The sequence below is a fragment of the Seriola dumerili genome, unplaced genomic scaffold, assembly GCF_002260705.1.
Source record: "Seriola dumerili isolate Sdu_G_001 unplaced genomic scaffold, Sdu_1.0 BDQW01000040.1, whole genome shotgun sequence".
NCBI classification, from domain to species: domain Eukaryota; kingdom Metazoa; phylum Chordata; class Actinopteri; order Carangiformes; family Carangidae; genus Seriola; species Seriola dumerili.
The window spans coordinates 3,493,763-3,511,503 of NW_019174295.1; the positions used below are offsets into that span (position 1 = coordinate 3,493,763).

The 17,741-nt window shown below is 41.6% G+C and overlaps 1 protein-coding gene across 1 annotated transcript in view; it reads right to left on the reverse strand.

Annotated features, from left to right (window-relative positions):
• Nucleotides 1-16,278: 16,278 nt before the first annotated feature.
• The window catches only part of LOC111217025 (reticulon-4 receptor-like 1), a 79,101-nt gene continuing 77,638 nt past the window's right edge, over nt 16,279-17,741 (reverse strand). The window contains exon 3 of the mRNA XM_022738708.1: nt 16,279-17,178. Within this exon, the coding sequence (XP_022594429.1) occupies nt 16,279-17,178 (900 nt within the window). The remainder of the gene's footprint in view (nt 17,179-17,741) is intronic.

Below are 17,741 nucleotides of genomic sequence, written 5' to 3' on the forward strand. Positions count from 1 at the left end.
CTTTGCCTGGAAAGCTGCCTCGGATTAGGTAGAAATCTGTTTTTGCCAAAACTTGAACTTGTGTGTTGTATTTCATCAAGATAACCATAACTTTAACTGCAGTTTTTAGCCGTCATTGCTTCCCATGGAAGGATTAAAGATGTGAAAAGGAGAAGATTAGAGCTGAGCACACAACTGCATCATTGCTGCAGAAATCGTTCATGATTATGCATTATATAGCTCTATGTTGTCAGATGGAGCTAAGTCTTATTTGTTTTGGTCTACCACTGTGACACATACAATATATAACAACTATTGAGGGCACCACTGGAGCAACTTTGTCACAGCAGAACGGAGAGAAAGTCTCAAAGAGCGACAGAGAAGGGAGGAGGTGATTGACAAGGACGGAGGAAGTGATGGATCTCAGAAAGCTGCTGCAGAAGAAAAGATGGGAGGAATCCGCACAGAGGGATGAAGGGGGAGTGACAGGGTGACATGGATGGGTGTTGCGCCCTCCTCCGTCTCCATTGGTCTTACAGTGATGAAAGTGTCAGCAGCGAAGACAGTTATCTAAAGAGGCACAGGAGGAGGGAGGAAACGGTGGGAGAAGAAGAACAACAAGAAGAAGAGGAAGAAATGAGGAGAGGAAAGGAATAGGGAGTGAGGGAGGGAGGAGGCTGAAAGAGAAAAACTAAGGATGAGGTAAGAGTATGAGGGTGGGAGGAAAGAGGAACAGCAGGAGTTATAAACACTTAGAATGTGAATCATAGGCATCTGGCAGGACGGTGGGGGGGGGGGGGGGTGGTGGGGGGGCTGAGATGTGAGACATAAGGAGAGGTGACAGAGTAAGAGAGTGGGTGAGTGAGACAAAACTAGACAGAATGATGGAGAAAATGAGAAGCAGAGAGGGTTTGATGAAGGCAAAGAAAAGCAGCAAGTAAGGCAGGGATAATGAGCAGAGAAAAAGAAGCAAATCGAGTGTAATACGTGTAAATCAGCATGTTTATCCTTACTATCCTTACCTCCTCCTTCGTGGCTTTCTTATTTATATGGTTAGAGCTTGTAAGGGTGATGGGCTTTCCCTGCTTGCATGTGTCTGAGTGTGTGTGTGTGTGTGTGTGTGTGTGTGTGTGTGTGCTTATGTGTGAGAGCAGGAGGGAGGGAGGAGGAGATTGAAAACTGACAAATCTTGTCAACTCTCTGTCCTCCCACATAATCTGCTGACAGCTTTTCTGTCCAGTAAAAAGAGAAAAAAAAAGAAAAAAAGATTTCAATTCCATCGCTTTTCTTCAGATATTCATGGGCTCTCGGACGGGAAGCTCAGAAAAGCTTTAGCGAGAAACAGTGAGTGACAATGAGTGTTGAATCATTTTTTTTCAGGGAGCTTTTTTTTTTTTTTAGTAAAGTATAAGCAATTCATAGCTTTCTTGTGTATATCATGAACCAGCAACATATGGGTAGTTTCTTTCCATTTCTAGAGAATTCATTTTTAGAATTCAGTCAGTCTTTTGCAAACAATAAAGAAAGCTGAATCGTGTTATGACAGCAGCCGTGCATGAGGCACATTCAGACTCATATGAACACTACTGTCTGTATTTTAGGAGCAAGAACACAGGGAGCTTAAACTACAAGGGGCCTCCTGCAGCTTCTGCCTCTGCCTGTTTGAACTCAGGTTGAATTCAAGTTCAGCTTCGTTATAAGAACTTGAATGACTTGCCAAAAAAATCACTCAGTCGAAACTGATCTAATCTGTGACAATGGTTAACTTTACCCAGTGGTTAGAAACCACTCCTGACAACCGCTGAACCGATTGTATGAAGTGACTGATAATATTACTTGTTTGAAAGTCACAGAGCTCAATTAAAAGATGCAAAATGATCACAAACAAACACAGAACGACCACAGGGAGATAAAACACGACCTTAAAGAGACTTTCAATCTTGGAGTCCTGTACAAGAGGAGTCAGGGGCCTTTTACGTGTCCGTGCCACCTGTCCACCAAATGCCCTTGGACTTTCTCCCCAGTCCTGATCACCTGTTCCCCATTCCCCATGAGTTTCCCACAGCTTATACTGGCCCAGTTTCACTCCCTCCTTGGCAGATTGTCAGTGTTGCTTCATGCCTTTGTGTGCCAGCTTCTTTACCCTGCATGTGCTCCTGTTAGCTGGTTCTGATTATTCCACATGATCTGACAATTTCATCTATATTCTTGTGCCATCTGGTAACTGAAGCTGTATATGTTTGCACTTATTATATATTCAAACTCAAAACTTTTTTATTGCAGTACTATTTCAACTTGTCACTTTATGTTTTGGGGAAAATTTGGGGTCTCCAATAGAATTTAAAATCAAATTCTCTGTGTTTATACTGATGGACCCACTGGCAGGTCGGAGACATTTAATGGGTTAAAGATGCTTCTCCTTGACCTGGAACAGAGCACAGAAGGACCTGAAATCATCCAAGCTGATTACTCAAGTCAGTTTTTTAAGAAATAACTTCACCTAAAACTCTCAGTCAAAGCTTACATGTTAAATACTTGCATGTACACCTGGAGCAGATACAGTATTCTCTGTTCTCTCTGGTGTGTTGTAACACACTCTGGTGTGTTGTAACACACCAGAGAGCACAGAGTTTTATTCTGCCCCTCTTGGCCAGATCTCTCTAACGATTTTCATTTCAGTGGAACTTTTAAAGGGATAGAAAAAGAATAATAAAACAAATGCAGATGTTGCGTAATCAGGAAACATTGTGTTTCTCCTGCAAAGACACACATGCATACAGCATATGTGTATTGTAGCCAGCATTGATTGGTTTTAATGACGTCTCTGATGAGTTTTGTTATGCTTGCTTACATCCACCAGCTCCGAAACTACTTTCTACTGGTCTACAAAAAAGCTGCCCACCAACAAAAATCTTATCTGTAATGATGATAAATACCGTGGCAACCATCCCTGCACAGGATTTGTCAATAAATACCATGGCAACATGTTGTCTGTAGTATTCCTGCCTTGAGGATTTCCATGAATGCTACATCAGCCCCAGTCTCTAAGGACCCACTGAGAAGTCTTGTGACTTGGAATGACTATAACCAAATAAACACACTGAGCTCTCAGTCGTAACCTGCCCCCTGCTACACACAGACACACACACACACACACACACACACACACACACACACACACACACACACACACACACACACACACACACACATACACACACACACACACACACACACACAGGCTTTAAAGTGTCTGGGACACACAAGGCTTAGACAGGCTCATAAAAACAGATTAAACCATGATGGATCAGGGAATCTGCAAAAGAAGTCAGATAAACAGGGTGAGGTTATGAAGAGGAGAAGATAAGGACAAGAATGACAAGAATCTCCTTTGTTTTTCCTTTATTTCCCACAGTCCTGCTCCCACCCTGCTCTCTCACTTCCTCCCTCCTCCTGACTGTTTTTCCTGCCACCAGAACACACACGCACACACAAAGCTCAAGCCAGCCAGGTACAAGACAGGTACACGTAGGCCATTGTTCTCTCCCACTCCCTTTATGTGGTTTTAATTTTCCAAATGCTCAGGATTTAATTAATAAGGGAACAGACTGAAAGCATTCTTGAGAATATCAACTACTACTCCAGAGGACTGCTCCATTTTCTCCCTCTGAACAACACAATGCCCAGCCACTCCTCATCCTACAACATTACACACATTTTGCATCAGTTATATTGCACTGCACAATGTTGAAAATCGTAAAATACGATGCTTCCAATTCTTCAAATATAATTCACGATATTCTAAAATAATATGTCTGTCTTTCTTTGTGGAGTGAATTTGTTCAAAATGACTACATGCTCAGATATCTGCAGGCACACAGGTATTAGAAGTGTCACTCATGTAATGATCTCAGCCTGCTCTGACACTCTTTACAGTAGATTATGTAAAACCATGTCAATCTGTAGTTAGTCATAGAGTACAAACTACAAAGTGTGTGACATGATGAAATTCCTGTACACCAAAAGCTGGTAGAGGATGGCAGAGACACTGCAGAAAATAATGATGTAACGTATGCTTAAAAAATGTTATTTTGGCCCAGAATTTACTCTCAATCACCACATGTGATTTGTGTAAGGCACAGTAAGTTATTAATCAATAAGAGAGATGCCGTGTGAGTGACCAAAATGGAGCAGCACAGAGTTTAAACCTGCACCACTGTCTTAGAGGATTACAACTGAACATGATCTGTGGCCAGACGAAAGTCTTTCTTGTCTTTAAGGACAGCCTCAGCATTGTGTGCTCTGAGGCATGATTGACCCTGTTACTGCACTTTGAGATACTCACAACTCTCCACTGTTAACAGCTGTGCCGGAGCTGCTACATGCGAATATAAACTTATAGTCATTCTGTTTACTCCGCTCTCCTGCAGTCCTTTTCCCCCATATTATCAATGAATTTATGTCACTATGTATCGTATGAGACGTGCAATACTAGTAACATCTGCCAAGTTCATGACAGAGTTGATCACGGTGGTGTGGTACAGTACTGAACCTTGCACTGTGAGGACTAAAACTGAACATCACCCTGTGTCTGCTGACAGCAGATTCATAATCATTCATAACCTTCAGAGCAGTGGATTCAGAGCTATGTATTGTTGTTGGCCATATGGTGCATTTGCCTTCTGCAACCAAACGATCATTACCCCTCTGTCTGCTGTTCACATTGTGCTGAAGATGTTGTAAATACAATCAAGTCTTCTTTCTAGTTCAGGTAGGACTGAAGCGTTTGAGGGAAAAAAATCTGATCACAATTTACCTGACCAGCCCTGCATTTAATTGCAATTATTTTCTATGAACTAAAGACCTGGTGATCTACAAGGTAAAACATACTACTAGAACTATACTACTGGTATTGTAGCCTATTATTACTAATAGTTTATTCAGTGTGGGGTGTCATTTAGTTAGATAAAGGTCAGCCTCTGACTAACTTTAGCTAGTGTTCTGTTGGAGAAAAAAACTGTAGATATAATTTCTTTACATTTATATTCTTTTTACTCTACTGGTGGTAACTTTGAAGGTTAAGATTTTGCATAAAAAATATGCAAAAAATATAATGTGAAATATGTCAATTTATTTACAGAATGTATTTACAAATTTATTTCACATTTTTGCCTTTGCTTTTTGGCATATTCCTAATAATATAATTGATTAATCAATCATCAAACATGAGAATGTTTAACTAATGGCTTAACTTAAAGTCAGAGGCATGGAACAACTGTAGTGGGGATTTAACAGCCAGGTCAGCCACAAATTTCTTTTATAACTAACGTTACTGCCTCCGGTAGATTAGAAAGAAAATGTAAATATTTATATTTCATACATTCATTAGTGTAAGGTAAAACAATACTATGTGTTTAAGATTTTAATTCCCATAATACAGACTCCACCTAGATCGTTTATTGAGTTTACGACTCACCACTCTGTCCCTGTTTTTGAATCTCAAAGCTATGTTCACCCATTTATCAAAGTGATAAAGAGTGGTGTGTCTTTTTCATGGAACAATCTTTGACCGAATATATCCGCCATGTTTTTTTCTCTTAGTTTTCTTGGGACATTAGTTAGCTACAGCTGGTTTAATTTGACAGTGAGAGTTATCGTTTCAGCCCGTGAAGTCGACGTCCGTCAATTAAAGCTTTCACCTCTTACAGTTTCTCAAGATATTAATAGTGTAAGTGAGTGTACAATTGCTTTTCCTCCGATATAAACACAATTAACCATTTATATTGTGTACAGCAACAACTGCTGTGTGCTGTTACGAGTCACACTGTAGCCCACTTAGTGGACTCTTACTTAGCAGTAAGGTGGTGTATTTGAACCACCTGTGCTCCGCCCTGTCCTACTGTGTTGTTGCCGCCATCTGCAAACTCTGCTCCAAACACTTGCTGCTAGCTATGGATGGATTATGAGAAGATGGGGCCCATGGGCACAGACAGGTAAAAGCCTCTACACCAGCCACCGTTTAGACACAAGACCCCCCCCCCCCCAAGACTAAAAGAGACACAAAAATGTGTCCCATCTACTTGTGTTGTGTATCTTTGTGGTCGTTTTGCCTTTCTGTAGGATGGTTTTTCATCCCTTTGTCGTTCTGTGGTCTTTCGCTGAACTCTGTGACTTCCAAACAAGAAATTTTAACAGTCCTCTCACACAGAGGCTCAGGCCCAGGAGCCCCCTGACCTCTCTGGGCCTGTGCCCGCTGTAGGCCCTTTCAGTAATCCATCCATGGCTCCTACTGCTCATGTAACATTTTTATAAAGAGGATCACCTGCCAACAGCCTAATCGTGTTTTTGCAGGATGTTTTTGTGGACGGAAGAATCCTGTGTGGGACCACTCCCTGCTGCTGTGACTCACCTTGTTGGACATTGGTCATATCCGCTATCAGCATCAAGATGAAGGCTCAGTTTCCTGTCCTGTCTCCAGCTTGAATGCTTGCACGCCGCTGAGATACCGGGGGTTGCTTCTTCACTTCCCAATGGTAGGTGTCCTCCGTTTGTGCTTATATGCATATCATGAGTGGATGTCAGGGGATCTGTTCAGTCTGTGTTTGTGAGCTTGGAAATATGGCTGCCAATACTGCTGGCTGTTTTGTTTTTGTCCCATGATGTTTGTGTGTTACATGTTGACGTTACATCTCGACAATTTTAGCTAATTACAGATATACTGGGGCAGCTGTGTGATCCACTAATGGACAGGATGGCAGTTTGATCCTGGCCTTCACATGTGAAAGTGTCTCTGAGCAAGACAATGAATCTTAATTGCTCCCAGTGCTTAGGTTAGTGCTTTGCATGGTGGCTTTCCTCCATGGGTGAGTTTGTTTGTGTGGATGAGAGGCAAATTGCAAGATGTTTTGGATGAAAGCTCGCTATATAAATGCAGTGTATGTAGCAGTTTATCTGGCATCAGTATATGTTAGCAAGTAACATGAAATTACAGTATAGAAATGTGAAAGATGGTTCAGAGGTAAATGGTGTTACCATTACACAGTTTGTCCAACAGAGAGAACTGACAAATTTAATCCTGTAGAATATGTGTCTTTCCTTATCAAAAATGTTTGCTTATAGTTACATTTGCTTGTCTTTGTCTTTAAATTTTCAAATATCTATTATATCTATCTGAAATCCATTATTGTTTGTGCTTTTGTGTTTATCTGTTGTGTGGGTGTTATGGGTGATATCTTGGTGTTTGCTATCAGTGTGCCGTTATTTGCATTGGTATTCAATTTGAATTACTTTGTTGTTGTGGCTGATCTTATTTGTCTTTTCATTTGGTTGTTGTTTTATGATTCTATCATACTGTGTGGTGGGTTAGCCATACACTAACCCTAACCCTAACCCATTTACAAGTGGTGAAATATGATGCTTGAGTACCGTGAACCTAACACTACAGGTTGTTGCTGTTGTTTAAGGGATTTCCTATTGCCTTACAACAACCTTGAGTCTCCACTACAGCTTCTGAGATGTAAACATGACTGTTGTCTTGTACGCAGCACATTCACATTATTTCCCTAATGTCTTTTGTCACACAAAGGATAAGTAGTCGCATTAACATTTTCTCCACAGACTTCATATTCAGCCAAATATTTGGAAATTTGATCTCATCTTAATGGGGTTATGTGACATGTTGCTTTACTATTCTTCATGTCATAATTGCATCTTAACTGCTTCTCTTCTATGGTTTATGCTGCTGCTGCGGCCGCACTTAGTGTCACCGTTAAGCTTGTTTCCCTCTGTTGATGATCATACTGCTTATCATCATTTGATTCAAGCCATGAATGTTTGATTTTTCTAATAAGCTTATGGTAGGTGAATAATTACTGTATGACCAGGGAGTGTGTTTCAGCCTGCTGCTGCATATCAGGTGAATTTCTGGATTTAGATTTATCCATATCGGTGCACTAAGTATTATCTTCCCTGCACTGGTTGGAGGTGTTCTTTTGGGGATTAGCCACATGGTATCCGCATAATATCTGTTGTTGGGCTCTGTATCTACTGTAATGTGGTTTTCGATGAAGTTTATCATCACTGTGGCTTCTCTGCTGAGCTGAGCTTTGTGTGAGATTGCAGAATGTGATGAGGTCAGTGCGAAGACATCAAATATCTAAACTAAACTCTGCACATATTCTGTATTCACAGGACTCAGTGTGAGTTGACTGTGTATAGTGTGTTGAATGTGTGATACCATATGTGTTCATGTTTGTCTTGTAATGTTTTCTGCACCAGTTTAAAAAGACAAATCCTGTTCTAATTGATAATTACCCACCATTCAGAGTCATACAGCCTCATGGATGCCTTTTTAATATCATGTCATACAACTTGAAGTTACAATGACATTTTTGGAAATCTGTGTGATCAATCAGATCTTTTCAAAAGTTAAGAAGTTCTCAATCTAGAAACAGAAAAATATGAGACTTAAAACTCAACATTTCTGAAAAACACCATCTGGCAGTCCTAAAACAAGTCCAGTTGGACTGTGAATGTGGTAGTTAGTAAGATTGATACAGATTCATAAATGGATAGATTACATTAATACTTCCTACTTTTAAGGAGCTCCTTTCGGATCCTGGCGACTTCAAGTTGTGGAGCCAGTCTATCTTGTACTGTAAGAAAAGCATCTTGCCTTCTCAGTCTGAGTGAGTAGTGAAGATGGCAGAACTGACCTTACCCAAGCAAAAATCCTGTAGCATTCATCGCAGGTGGCAAGTGCAATAATTTGATAGGAATGTGAGTTCACAATTTGGGACATTGTGACAAGATCAAAGTTTTTTTATCAATGCAGCGGGTGAACCTTAGCATCATAAAAACTAAAAAGAGAATGACTCGCTGCCAAAAAGCAGCAAATAATTAATAATATAGAAAGACTTATGGTGTACGAAATAAGTTGGGACAGCATCTAGATGACAGGTGGAGGACTAAAAGTGAGATGCTGTCTCCTCTAGGAATGGTTTCAACCCACCCAGCACAGCAGAGCACTCAGAAATAATAGATAGGACCCCATTAGTGTGTGAGCTCTGGATGATGTTCCTATCCCTTTTTTTTTTTCTTCAGAAAAAAGTAAGAAAAAATGCAGAAAGTCTTTTTATACTGCTCAGTGATGATTTTTTAGTGGGAGGGGCTTAGAGTGTACGGCATCACATTGAATTGATCGATTGTGAATCGGGCAACCACTTTGGTCTAGATTCAAATATCGCAACAACTATTGGCTGACTTTTCCTGTAGTTTAAACATGAGGTTGACATTCAGGGGTTTGAATGAAATGACTTGACAGTTTTTTGATGGATTGCCTCGAAATTTTGTTAAGACATTCATGAATTGTAACAACTTTTGCTGATCCCTTAACTTTTCCTCTTGCATAACCAGCAGGTCAAACTTTTAATCCGTCTAATACTTGCTCACATAACAAGTCCTATCAGCCTCAGATGCACTTTATGCATAGCGCTAATTAACAAATGTCAACACACTAAAGAAGAAGGTAGTAAACATGGTAAACATTACTGGTAGTAGTATTGTCATTGTGAGCATAGGTTGCTGACAGGTTTTTGTAAGTCTTGCTGTTGTTACATAGCTAACGTTAGCATTAACAGCTGTTTACTTACCAGTCTAGAAGAAACGTTGTGAGCATCAAACATCATTCCTTTACTCGCTAAGAGCTGTCTCCAGCAGTGGAAAGAAATGCCACTCTTGTTTCCTTCTGTTTCTATCACTTTTCTATCACTTTTCTTTGCTAGTGAAAATGGTTTCTTACCCTCTGGACAGCGCTACTTCTTCATCTGCTCATGTTCGACTGAGGGCAGACTGGACGCTACAGCTAGTGCAAAGTGCAGCTGCTTGTCTTTGAACTAATACTAGAACACCCGTTTATAGCACCCACGTTTTAGTCTCTCTTTACTGGTTACTAGTCAGTTTTAGCAGTGATTTTAAGATTTTACTGATCACCTTTAAAGCACTTCATGGTTCAGCTCCCAGCTACATTGCTGAATTGTTGCTCCCCTATGAGCCAGAGCGAAGCTTCAGGTCCTCAGGCAGAGCTCTGCAACAGACTCAAGACTAAAGGTGACTGGGCTTTTACAGTCGGGGGTCCTCAGCTCTGCAACTCCCTGCATGCCTGAGGATCTGAAGCTGCAGATTCAGTGACATCTTTTAAATCACTTCTTAAATCGTATCTTAAAATTCATTCTTGCACTGTTTATTGCCACAAAACTGTTCTTTCTTCACATTCTGTTGATAATTTCAGATAAATTTCAGATAATTTTTTAATGTTTTAAACTTATATACTTTATATATAGCTCATTTTTAAGTACAGTCTCACAGAGCCACTAGTGTAGCTGTAGACGCTTAAGTTATGTTTGGTCCAAAATACATTTGGGCCAACGCTTTCTTTGTTTTACTTACCACATTATTTATTATTTACACCCACAAATACACCCACAGATAAACAAGCACCCCTCTGTCTCAGTCATGGTTTGTCAGTGTTATTCAGCTCTCAGAAGGGAATCAACATGGTGACAGTAATGCCTGACAGCTGTCACTGTTAGATGTGTTCGAATTAATCTAGACATCTGTTTCAAGATTGTTTGGTTTAGGGAACAGTGCATTAAAATTGTAGTTAGAAACACAAATATTGTTATTGTTGAGACAACACAGGCCTGTGTGTTACAGTGCAGATACAGAGAGTTCACTTATTTAATCCCAGATGATGAAACGTTTAATAAAACTGCAGCAAGACTGGAACGCTGATGGAAACACACTGGCATGCATTTGATTCGCCCAGCACGCACAACAGATGATGAAGACATCAGCTGCATATTCAAATGTCATTGCTCAGTTTTCTTTGTTGTAAGACTCTGCTGCTTTAAGATTGAAAAGGTCCCCAGCTGTGGTTCACTGTTCCCCTTTTTGTTCATGTGCACATTAACTTTTGTTCCCCTTTAAAAGTGTGATACTGTGGACTTGTCAAGTGACAATAATATGTAGACTATTGAACATTGAAACCACTCAGTATGGTGGGTTCGGGCTAGAGTAAAAACAGGAAATGTGAAAGTATGAGTGAAATGTTATGAAAGTTTTAACTTGAAACAGAGGAGCATTACGTTTTTCTGACAGATCAAGTCGGATCTAGCAAAGTATGGGCTGGTGGTTTCATGGCTGCACATCCTCATTGGCTCCATTATGGTTCCACACTTTGACCTTTTTCCTAATTAGAATCAGATATCTGCCTATAATGAGTGTAATGTAGCCTGATGGAGTTATGGCAGCAGAAAGACGGCTGGTGTTAAATGGTGCTCTCAGGAAGGTACTGTAAGGCATGTGAGCTGGTGCGTGATAGATGCCCCGCGCTTGGATGGTGATGGGAAAGAAAATCAAATCACGCAGAGGGAATTCTGCTTGCATTCTGCAAGACAAATGGTGTATGCATCAATTTGGTGGAAACATCACGCATTTGCATTTCGCTGAAGGTTTGTCCCATTTCTTAGTTTTCCGCTCGTTTCACAAAAATCTCTGACTGTTCATTCTAGTGGTGCTTTATTTCTTTCTTTTTCACTCTCCCCTGCTCTTTTCTGCTTGTCTTTTGCTGAGTCTCAACTCTACAGGGATTCACACAGAGAAATCAATTTTGCCTGGCCTCTTTGCCTTTGGAAGGAACATAGGCATATATAAATATTCACATGCGGCCATTTCAGATCCTCAGCTTAGGGACTGAACTAGTGGATGAGCAGTGCTTCTGTTTGATCATAAAGCCTGCATACATGCGTCTCTATGGATGATTTCTCTCTTTCCCTGTGTGTCCCTCTCTCCTCAACTCTTCCTCGTCCTCACTACTTTACTTTCTCCCTCAATTCTTTCTTTTCTTTAACTTATTGCTTTGCTGTGATTGACCTTAACAGCATTTTTATATAGTCTCTCTTTGCCTTCTATCATATTTCCTTCTTGACTTTTTCCTTTCTTTTCTCTCTGCTCTCTCCCTTTTCCTGAATTTCATCCATCCCCCTTTCCTTCTGTCATTTACCGTTAATTGTTCCCTTCCTTGCTTCTCTCCTCCTTTTTCTTTCCCCTTTTTTTCTGAGCTGTCCCTCCTCACATACTTTATTTTCTTTGTCCATAATTTTTTCTTCAGATCCATCACATTTCTGACATTTCCTTTCTTTGTTCTGACCTTTCTCCCTTTGATATTTACCACCCCTCTGCGTCTTTCTTCCTTCAGCAATATGTTCATTCATTCTTCTGTTTTTAGTGAATGAGATCCTCTCCGGCTTCATCCTTCGCTTTATTGTTGCATCTTTAATCTTGCTTCCTTTTTATTACTTTTCATTCTCCCTTTCTTCTTTTCTCATTACCTTGCTCCTTTGTTTGTTCCTTCCCTCCTCCTCCCTCAGCCTCACCAGTCATTCTTTATGGTTATATACCTTTTATTTTAAATCCCTTCATAATTAATGTGCCTTTACTCATGTGACTTATGTTCTGGAAGCAGATTCATGTTTCATAAATCTCACTAAACTTGTTGAAACAGAAGCTCTGTGCTCTAATTTAAATTCTGATCATCAGTGCACAGTGCCTATAGATGGATGAACACATTCAAACTGCAGCCCAGGCTTCGTTCAGGACACGCGTGATTGACTGAACCCATAGCAGATGCTGCAGCCACCCATGGTATACTGGCTGCTGGTCTGCTTGGTACTGATAACTACTTCATGGATTTCTTTCGTAGATATCTCCACCCCTCTGCCTTTAAATCCTTGTGCTTTACTCATTCCCTTTTCTCTCCCTCTCTCCCAATTGTCAGCTTTGTTTTACAAACAGAGCAGTGATACTGTCTCTCAGAGGCACACCTTTCCCCTTGCCCTAGCCGGCTGTCAGGCAGGATCTGCCGTGACACTGGGCGTACTTTGTACACCGGTGGACACGCACATATAGTACACAAACACTCATAGGCCTAGAACGATTTGGTGCCACGCACAAACACACGTGTGCATGAATATGAACTCCGTGCAAACAATCAAGGTAGACGTGGCACATGCTAGCTCTCTGTTTGACCTCACCTTGACCTGACATAAGACGCCTCCCTCACACCATCACGGCTAATACAGCTCGACAGGTGTGTGTATTTGTGAGTGTATGTGTGTGTGTGTGTGTGTGTGTGTGTGTGTGTGTGTGTGTGTGTGTGTGTGTGTGTGTGTGTGTGTGTGTGTGTGTGTGTGTGTGCGCGCGTGTGTGCGCTTACAGTCATTCTGATGCATATTTTATATGAGGCTGCTGAGTATATGAGTGAAACTAGGACATGAAAGAGGCCAGAATATATCCTGGTTAAATGTGGGTATGTTTCCCTCCCAACAGTAGATGAATGTACGTACTAATTCCATTACCTGTTTTACTTTTTGACCATTTCTCTTTCTTTTCATGGCCTTATCAGTCAGCCTCAGGGCTCATTTTGGAGGTCTGTCTATTAGCCACATACACATACAACGCATACACAGATGTGCATATGCACTAACCAAAGGGAGGCAAACAAACACAGACCACCTCAGCCATTTGAGGACACTTTCCATTTAATGTTATTTATAAACAGCTTTTGAGTCTGGCATTGCTTGATAACCACATACAAAACATTTTGTCTTGCACAAAGGAAGAGAGGAGAGGAAAAGAATAAGGAGATAGGAGGGGGGGGGGCAGGAGCGAAGAACGTACAGAGGGAGGAAGAGAATAAGCAGACAGACAGGGAGGGTGGAAGGAGGGGAGGTGAGGAGAAGGGGGAGGGAAATACAGAGGACTGAATAGGGGGATGGAAGAGAAAGGAGGAGCAGGAGACAGGCAGTGCAGTGTACCATTTATCTTGAATGAGTCAGCAAAACAAAACAAAAAAGATAGAATGGAAAAAAAATAATGATAATAATCATTTTAAATAAAAAATAAACTTCCAGCCTTTAGCTCCCTGTTTATTTACTTAGGGAACTACTGAGACACAACAGAGAGTCAGTTTCTCTTTTTTTTTTTTTTTTTTTTTTACAAAAAAGTCATTCTCACAAGAATAAACGGACACAATTTACATCACCTCTGGGTTCACAGCAGCACAAACAAATTCACCAGTAGGGGTCTCTAATCCTACATGTCAGGAGAATCACACCAGTGGCAGGCGTCTGTATCATTTCCATAGTCAGACGGGGCTCAGCGGGAAACGCACACAAGCAGGGGACCACTGTGGCCCCTGCTCCAGGATTCCCATCCAAATCAGATATTACAAACCATACTAATACATTGTTGTGCTTTTTGTCAGCATGTCATAATTTTAGCTTTTTAGCTCGGTCATCTTTTGCATTCATGGGTAGCTTGTTTTAAAATAGAATGTATACCTTTGTAATGTGATAAGAAATAAAGAGACTTTTAGCATTACTGGCTAGTTAAGGTACCCGGATGGCCCGTATGTATCTGTACATGTAATCGAGCACTTGAAACTTTGGGTGAGGGACTCTGAAATAGTTCAGGTCTGAAGTCAAAGCCTGGACAGGATCCGCGGTGCTCTGCTCTGGGGTCTGAAAGCCCTGGACTGACGGGGGTTTGTTGGTTTCAGTGGGACAGGAAGGCTGTCAAGGTGATCAGACTTTGTTAGGGGTGTGTGTGCTTGAATATCTCCAGTTCATGGTTCCAGGTGCAATTTCCCACGGTCCACTTTGTCCTTCTCTTCTATTTTCTAAAGAAGAATCCAGAGACACACAAAGCACTCCAGGATTCGCTGTCCTCAGACGTAGCAGCATTAAAATTCAACTCTCCAATCAGGGTTTACAGTTTGTCAAGTCCATCTGTTTTCGAGCGCTCTAATAAACACACAAGGGAGGACAAAGACAGAAGTTCTGTAGCAGTTTTTCAGTCCCTTTGCCCTGTGACGATCATCATCACAGATTCTGAACTGCGTCTGTTTTCCAGTCTTAGCAATTGATTAGACTGTTGCAGGAGAAATATTGCAGTCTTGTGGTGGTCGTCAGTACTTTTTTTTTTTTTTTTTTCCAACACGTGAAACCCTCCTGCCACTATTTGGATTGAATCATCTCTGCTTGAGGGGTAATATTTTTTCCATTAACCCCCACAGCATTAGAGAGGAAAGTGCATAAAAATTTCTGGGAATCAGAAGTTTTGTGAGCCAGGCTCAGGCCTCAGCTTTTCCATGGCCTGCATAAGTTGACCTTTCAGGCTCGTTGGGGCCTCTGGTTTGTAGCCAATGAGGTCGAAGAGTGAATGAGACTGTCTCTTACCTCCACAGTTTGTCCTCATTGGCCACTGGCTCTCATTAGGCACTCTAGCTATCGAGCTTCATTCTACCCGCATGGCTTTAGTGGTTTCTTTAGTGGACACACATTCATACTAACAGTAACACATAAGTTTTCACTTGCTCACTCCACTCACTCATTTGCACTAGCTATGACAGGTTGGCTCATATAATGATTGGTTAGTTCCTAATGGCTTTTAAGTTGATGGGATGCAAGGGCAAGGACAGAGGACACCTTTTATCATGAATAGTTTGAAGAATTGTTATATAGATGTCTCACAACTCCAGAGAATACGGATGTGCAGTAAAGTGGGTTAACCCTGCCGTGAAACATGGAAGTAAAACCACTTCATTAGTGGACGTACAGTATAGTAATTATTGTTTTCACTGCTGAAGCTCTTCACGATGACGCATTGTACTGCCACTTGTGACTGCGGTAGTTTGTCTCTGAATCTTAAGGTGCTGCTGAGTGTGAAGTGTGACAGATATGAATGTCTGTGTCATTGTCTCAGCGTGAGCGACAGATGGAGGGTGCACAGAGAGAGTACTATTGTGTCACGAGGGCTAAACACAGACTGAGCCTTGAACTGTTTTGATCCTTATTGTGTGTTGTTCTCACTATTATTCGAAAGAATCATTGGCTTGTTATTTTGTGTGGCTGTACAGTTTTTATAAGTACATCAATTCGGTGAAGTAATCGATGCCACGGAGACGAACGCAAAGTTTTCCTGTTGTTTCCCTTGGTGACATCATCAAAGCAATGGGCTAAATAGTTTTCCCTGACTTCCATGGTTTGATTATGACTCGTAAAGATCCCTGCCTTAATACCTCAGGGATGCTTCGACAATAGATATTTGATAATGTTCTTTATACACAGTCATGTACACACAGTTATGCACACATGCCTTATTTAAAGAGCCAGGGCAGGGTGTTTCAGGAGAATGAATCATAGAGTTGCATCACCAGCACAGAAGTGTCCATTTCCACTCTCAGCGTAGGATCACAGAGATGAGTGACAGCAGCAGAGATGATGAGAAACAGAGACTATAACCTGCAAGGTGTGACCCTGCTTTATTATTGGCTCTCTGGACCCCACTTGGTGGGCCGACAGAAGTTCTGGGAGTGCACTTGTTCTTCCTCCTTCCAGTTGCAGACAGGTCATATTTACCTTCATCTGGAGTATAGTCTTTGTCACCCCCCTCCCGTAGTATCTGCACCTCATTGAGCCCCCCTTTTGCCTTGCGGCCCCGGCGGGTACAGTTTCTTCGACCTCCCTTAGGCGGCCGTGGCAGGGGCGAAGGTGAAGGCAAGCTGTATTGGTCCCCGTGGGGCAAGTACGGCCGCTGATGGTGGTTATGATGGTTTCTGTGACGATTTAGGTGGTTCAAAGACTCTCCATGATCCATCTCTCCACCTGGGGCACCGTGTGCATGACCCTCGCCTGACAAGCAACTGGGCAGTTCCTCCTTCTTCAGTGTTTTCAGATCCTTTCCCGCCAGCTCTGGTGGTGAAACACACATCAGAGTGGAGGTGGAGCCTCTGAACCTCCGCAGCCAATCCCAGAGCGACAGGGCCTTGCAGTCACACTCCCAGGGGTTGTCATTAAGTCGTAGGTACTCAAGGGCCGGCAGTAGAGTCAGACTGGAACCAGATAGCTCAGTCAGGGAGTTATTAAACAGGTACAGGGTGGTGAGGCGGCGCAGGTCATGGAAAGCCTGACGGTCAACCCACTGGATTCGGTTTTGGTGGAGAAGCAGGCGGTCTAAGACCCCCAGACCACGGAAAGTGTTCTGGCGAAGGTTCCATAGTCGATTGCCGTGCAGGAAGAGATGACTGAGGTTCAGCAGGTCGATGAACAGGTCATCCTCCAGGAACTCTAACTGGTTGTCCTGCCAGGATGTAAAACAGCAGCTTAAGATGGATTGAAGTGCATTGAGTTGAGCATCATTTCTTATTATTTTATGAATAATTTTACATTAAATTACTGTATTGTGATATATTGTTTTTTGGAAAAACATTGTTAAGAATCTTGTAACATTGATGTCAGCAATGGTTTGCCTTTGTATGGCTTTTAGCTCAGTTCTGGCATCACATGAGGAAGCAGTGAATTTACAATATTATACATTATGCAACAAAAAGAATAGGTTTGTCTCATTACACAGAATACATTCAAAAATCATTAAGTGCAAGAAAAATAGCTGGACTAAGGAATTCAAAGTTAGTATTATTTTTTGATGCAGAATGATCTGTACAGCGTCCAGAGGGCAGTGCAAAAGCTAGAGAAAGTGGTGAGCAGTGTAAAACAGGTCAGAAATGATTTTCTTTTCCTTTTTGAATAGTGTGTTTGAGGTCCACGACTTGGTTATAAGAAAGGCACCAATAATTGTCAGTCCTGTACTCACAACAAGGTACATTTGACAACCTATTGTACCAAACTGTGATCGACAACATA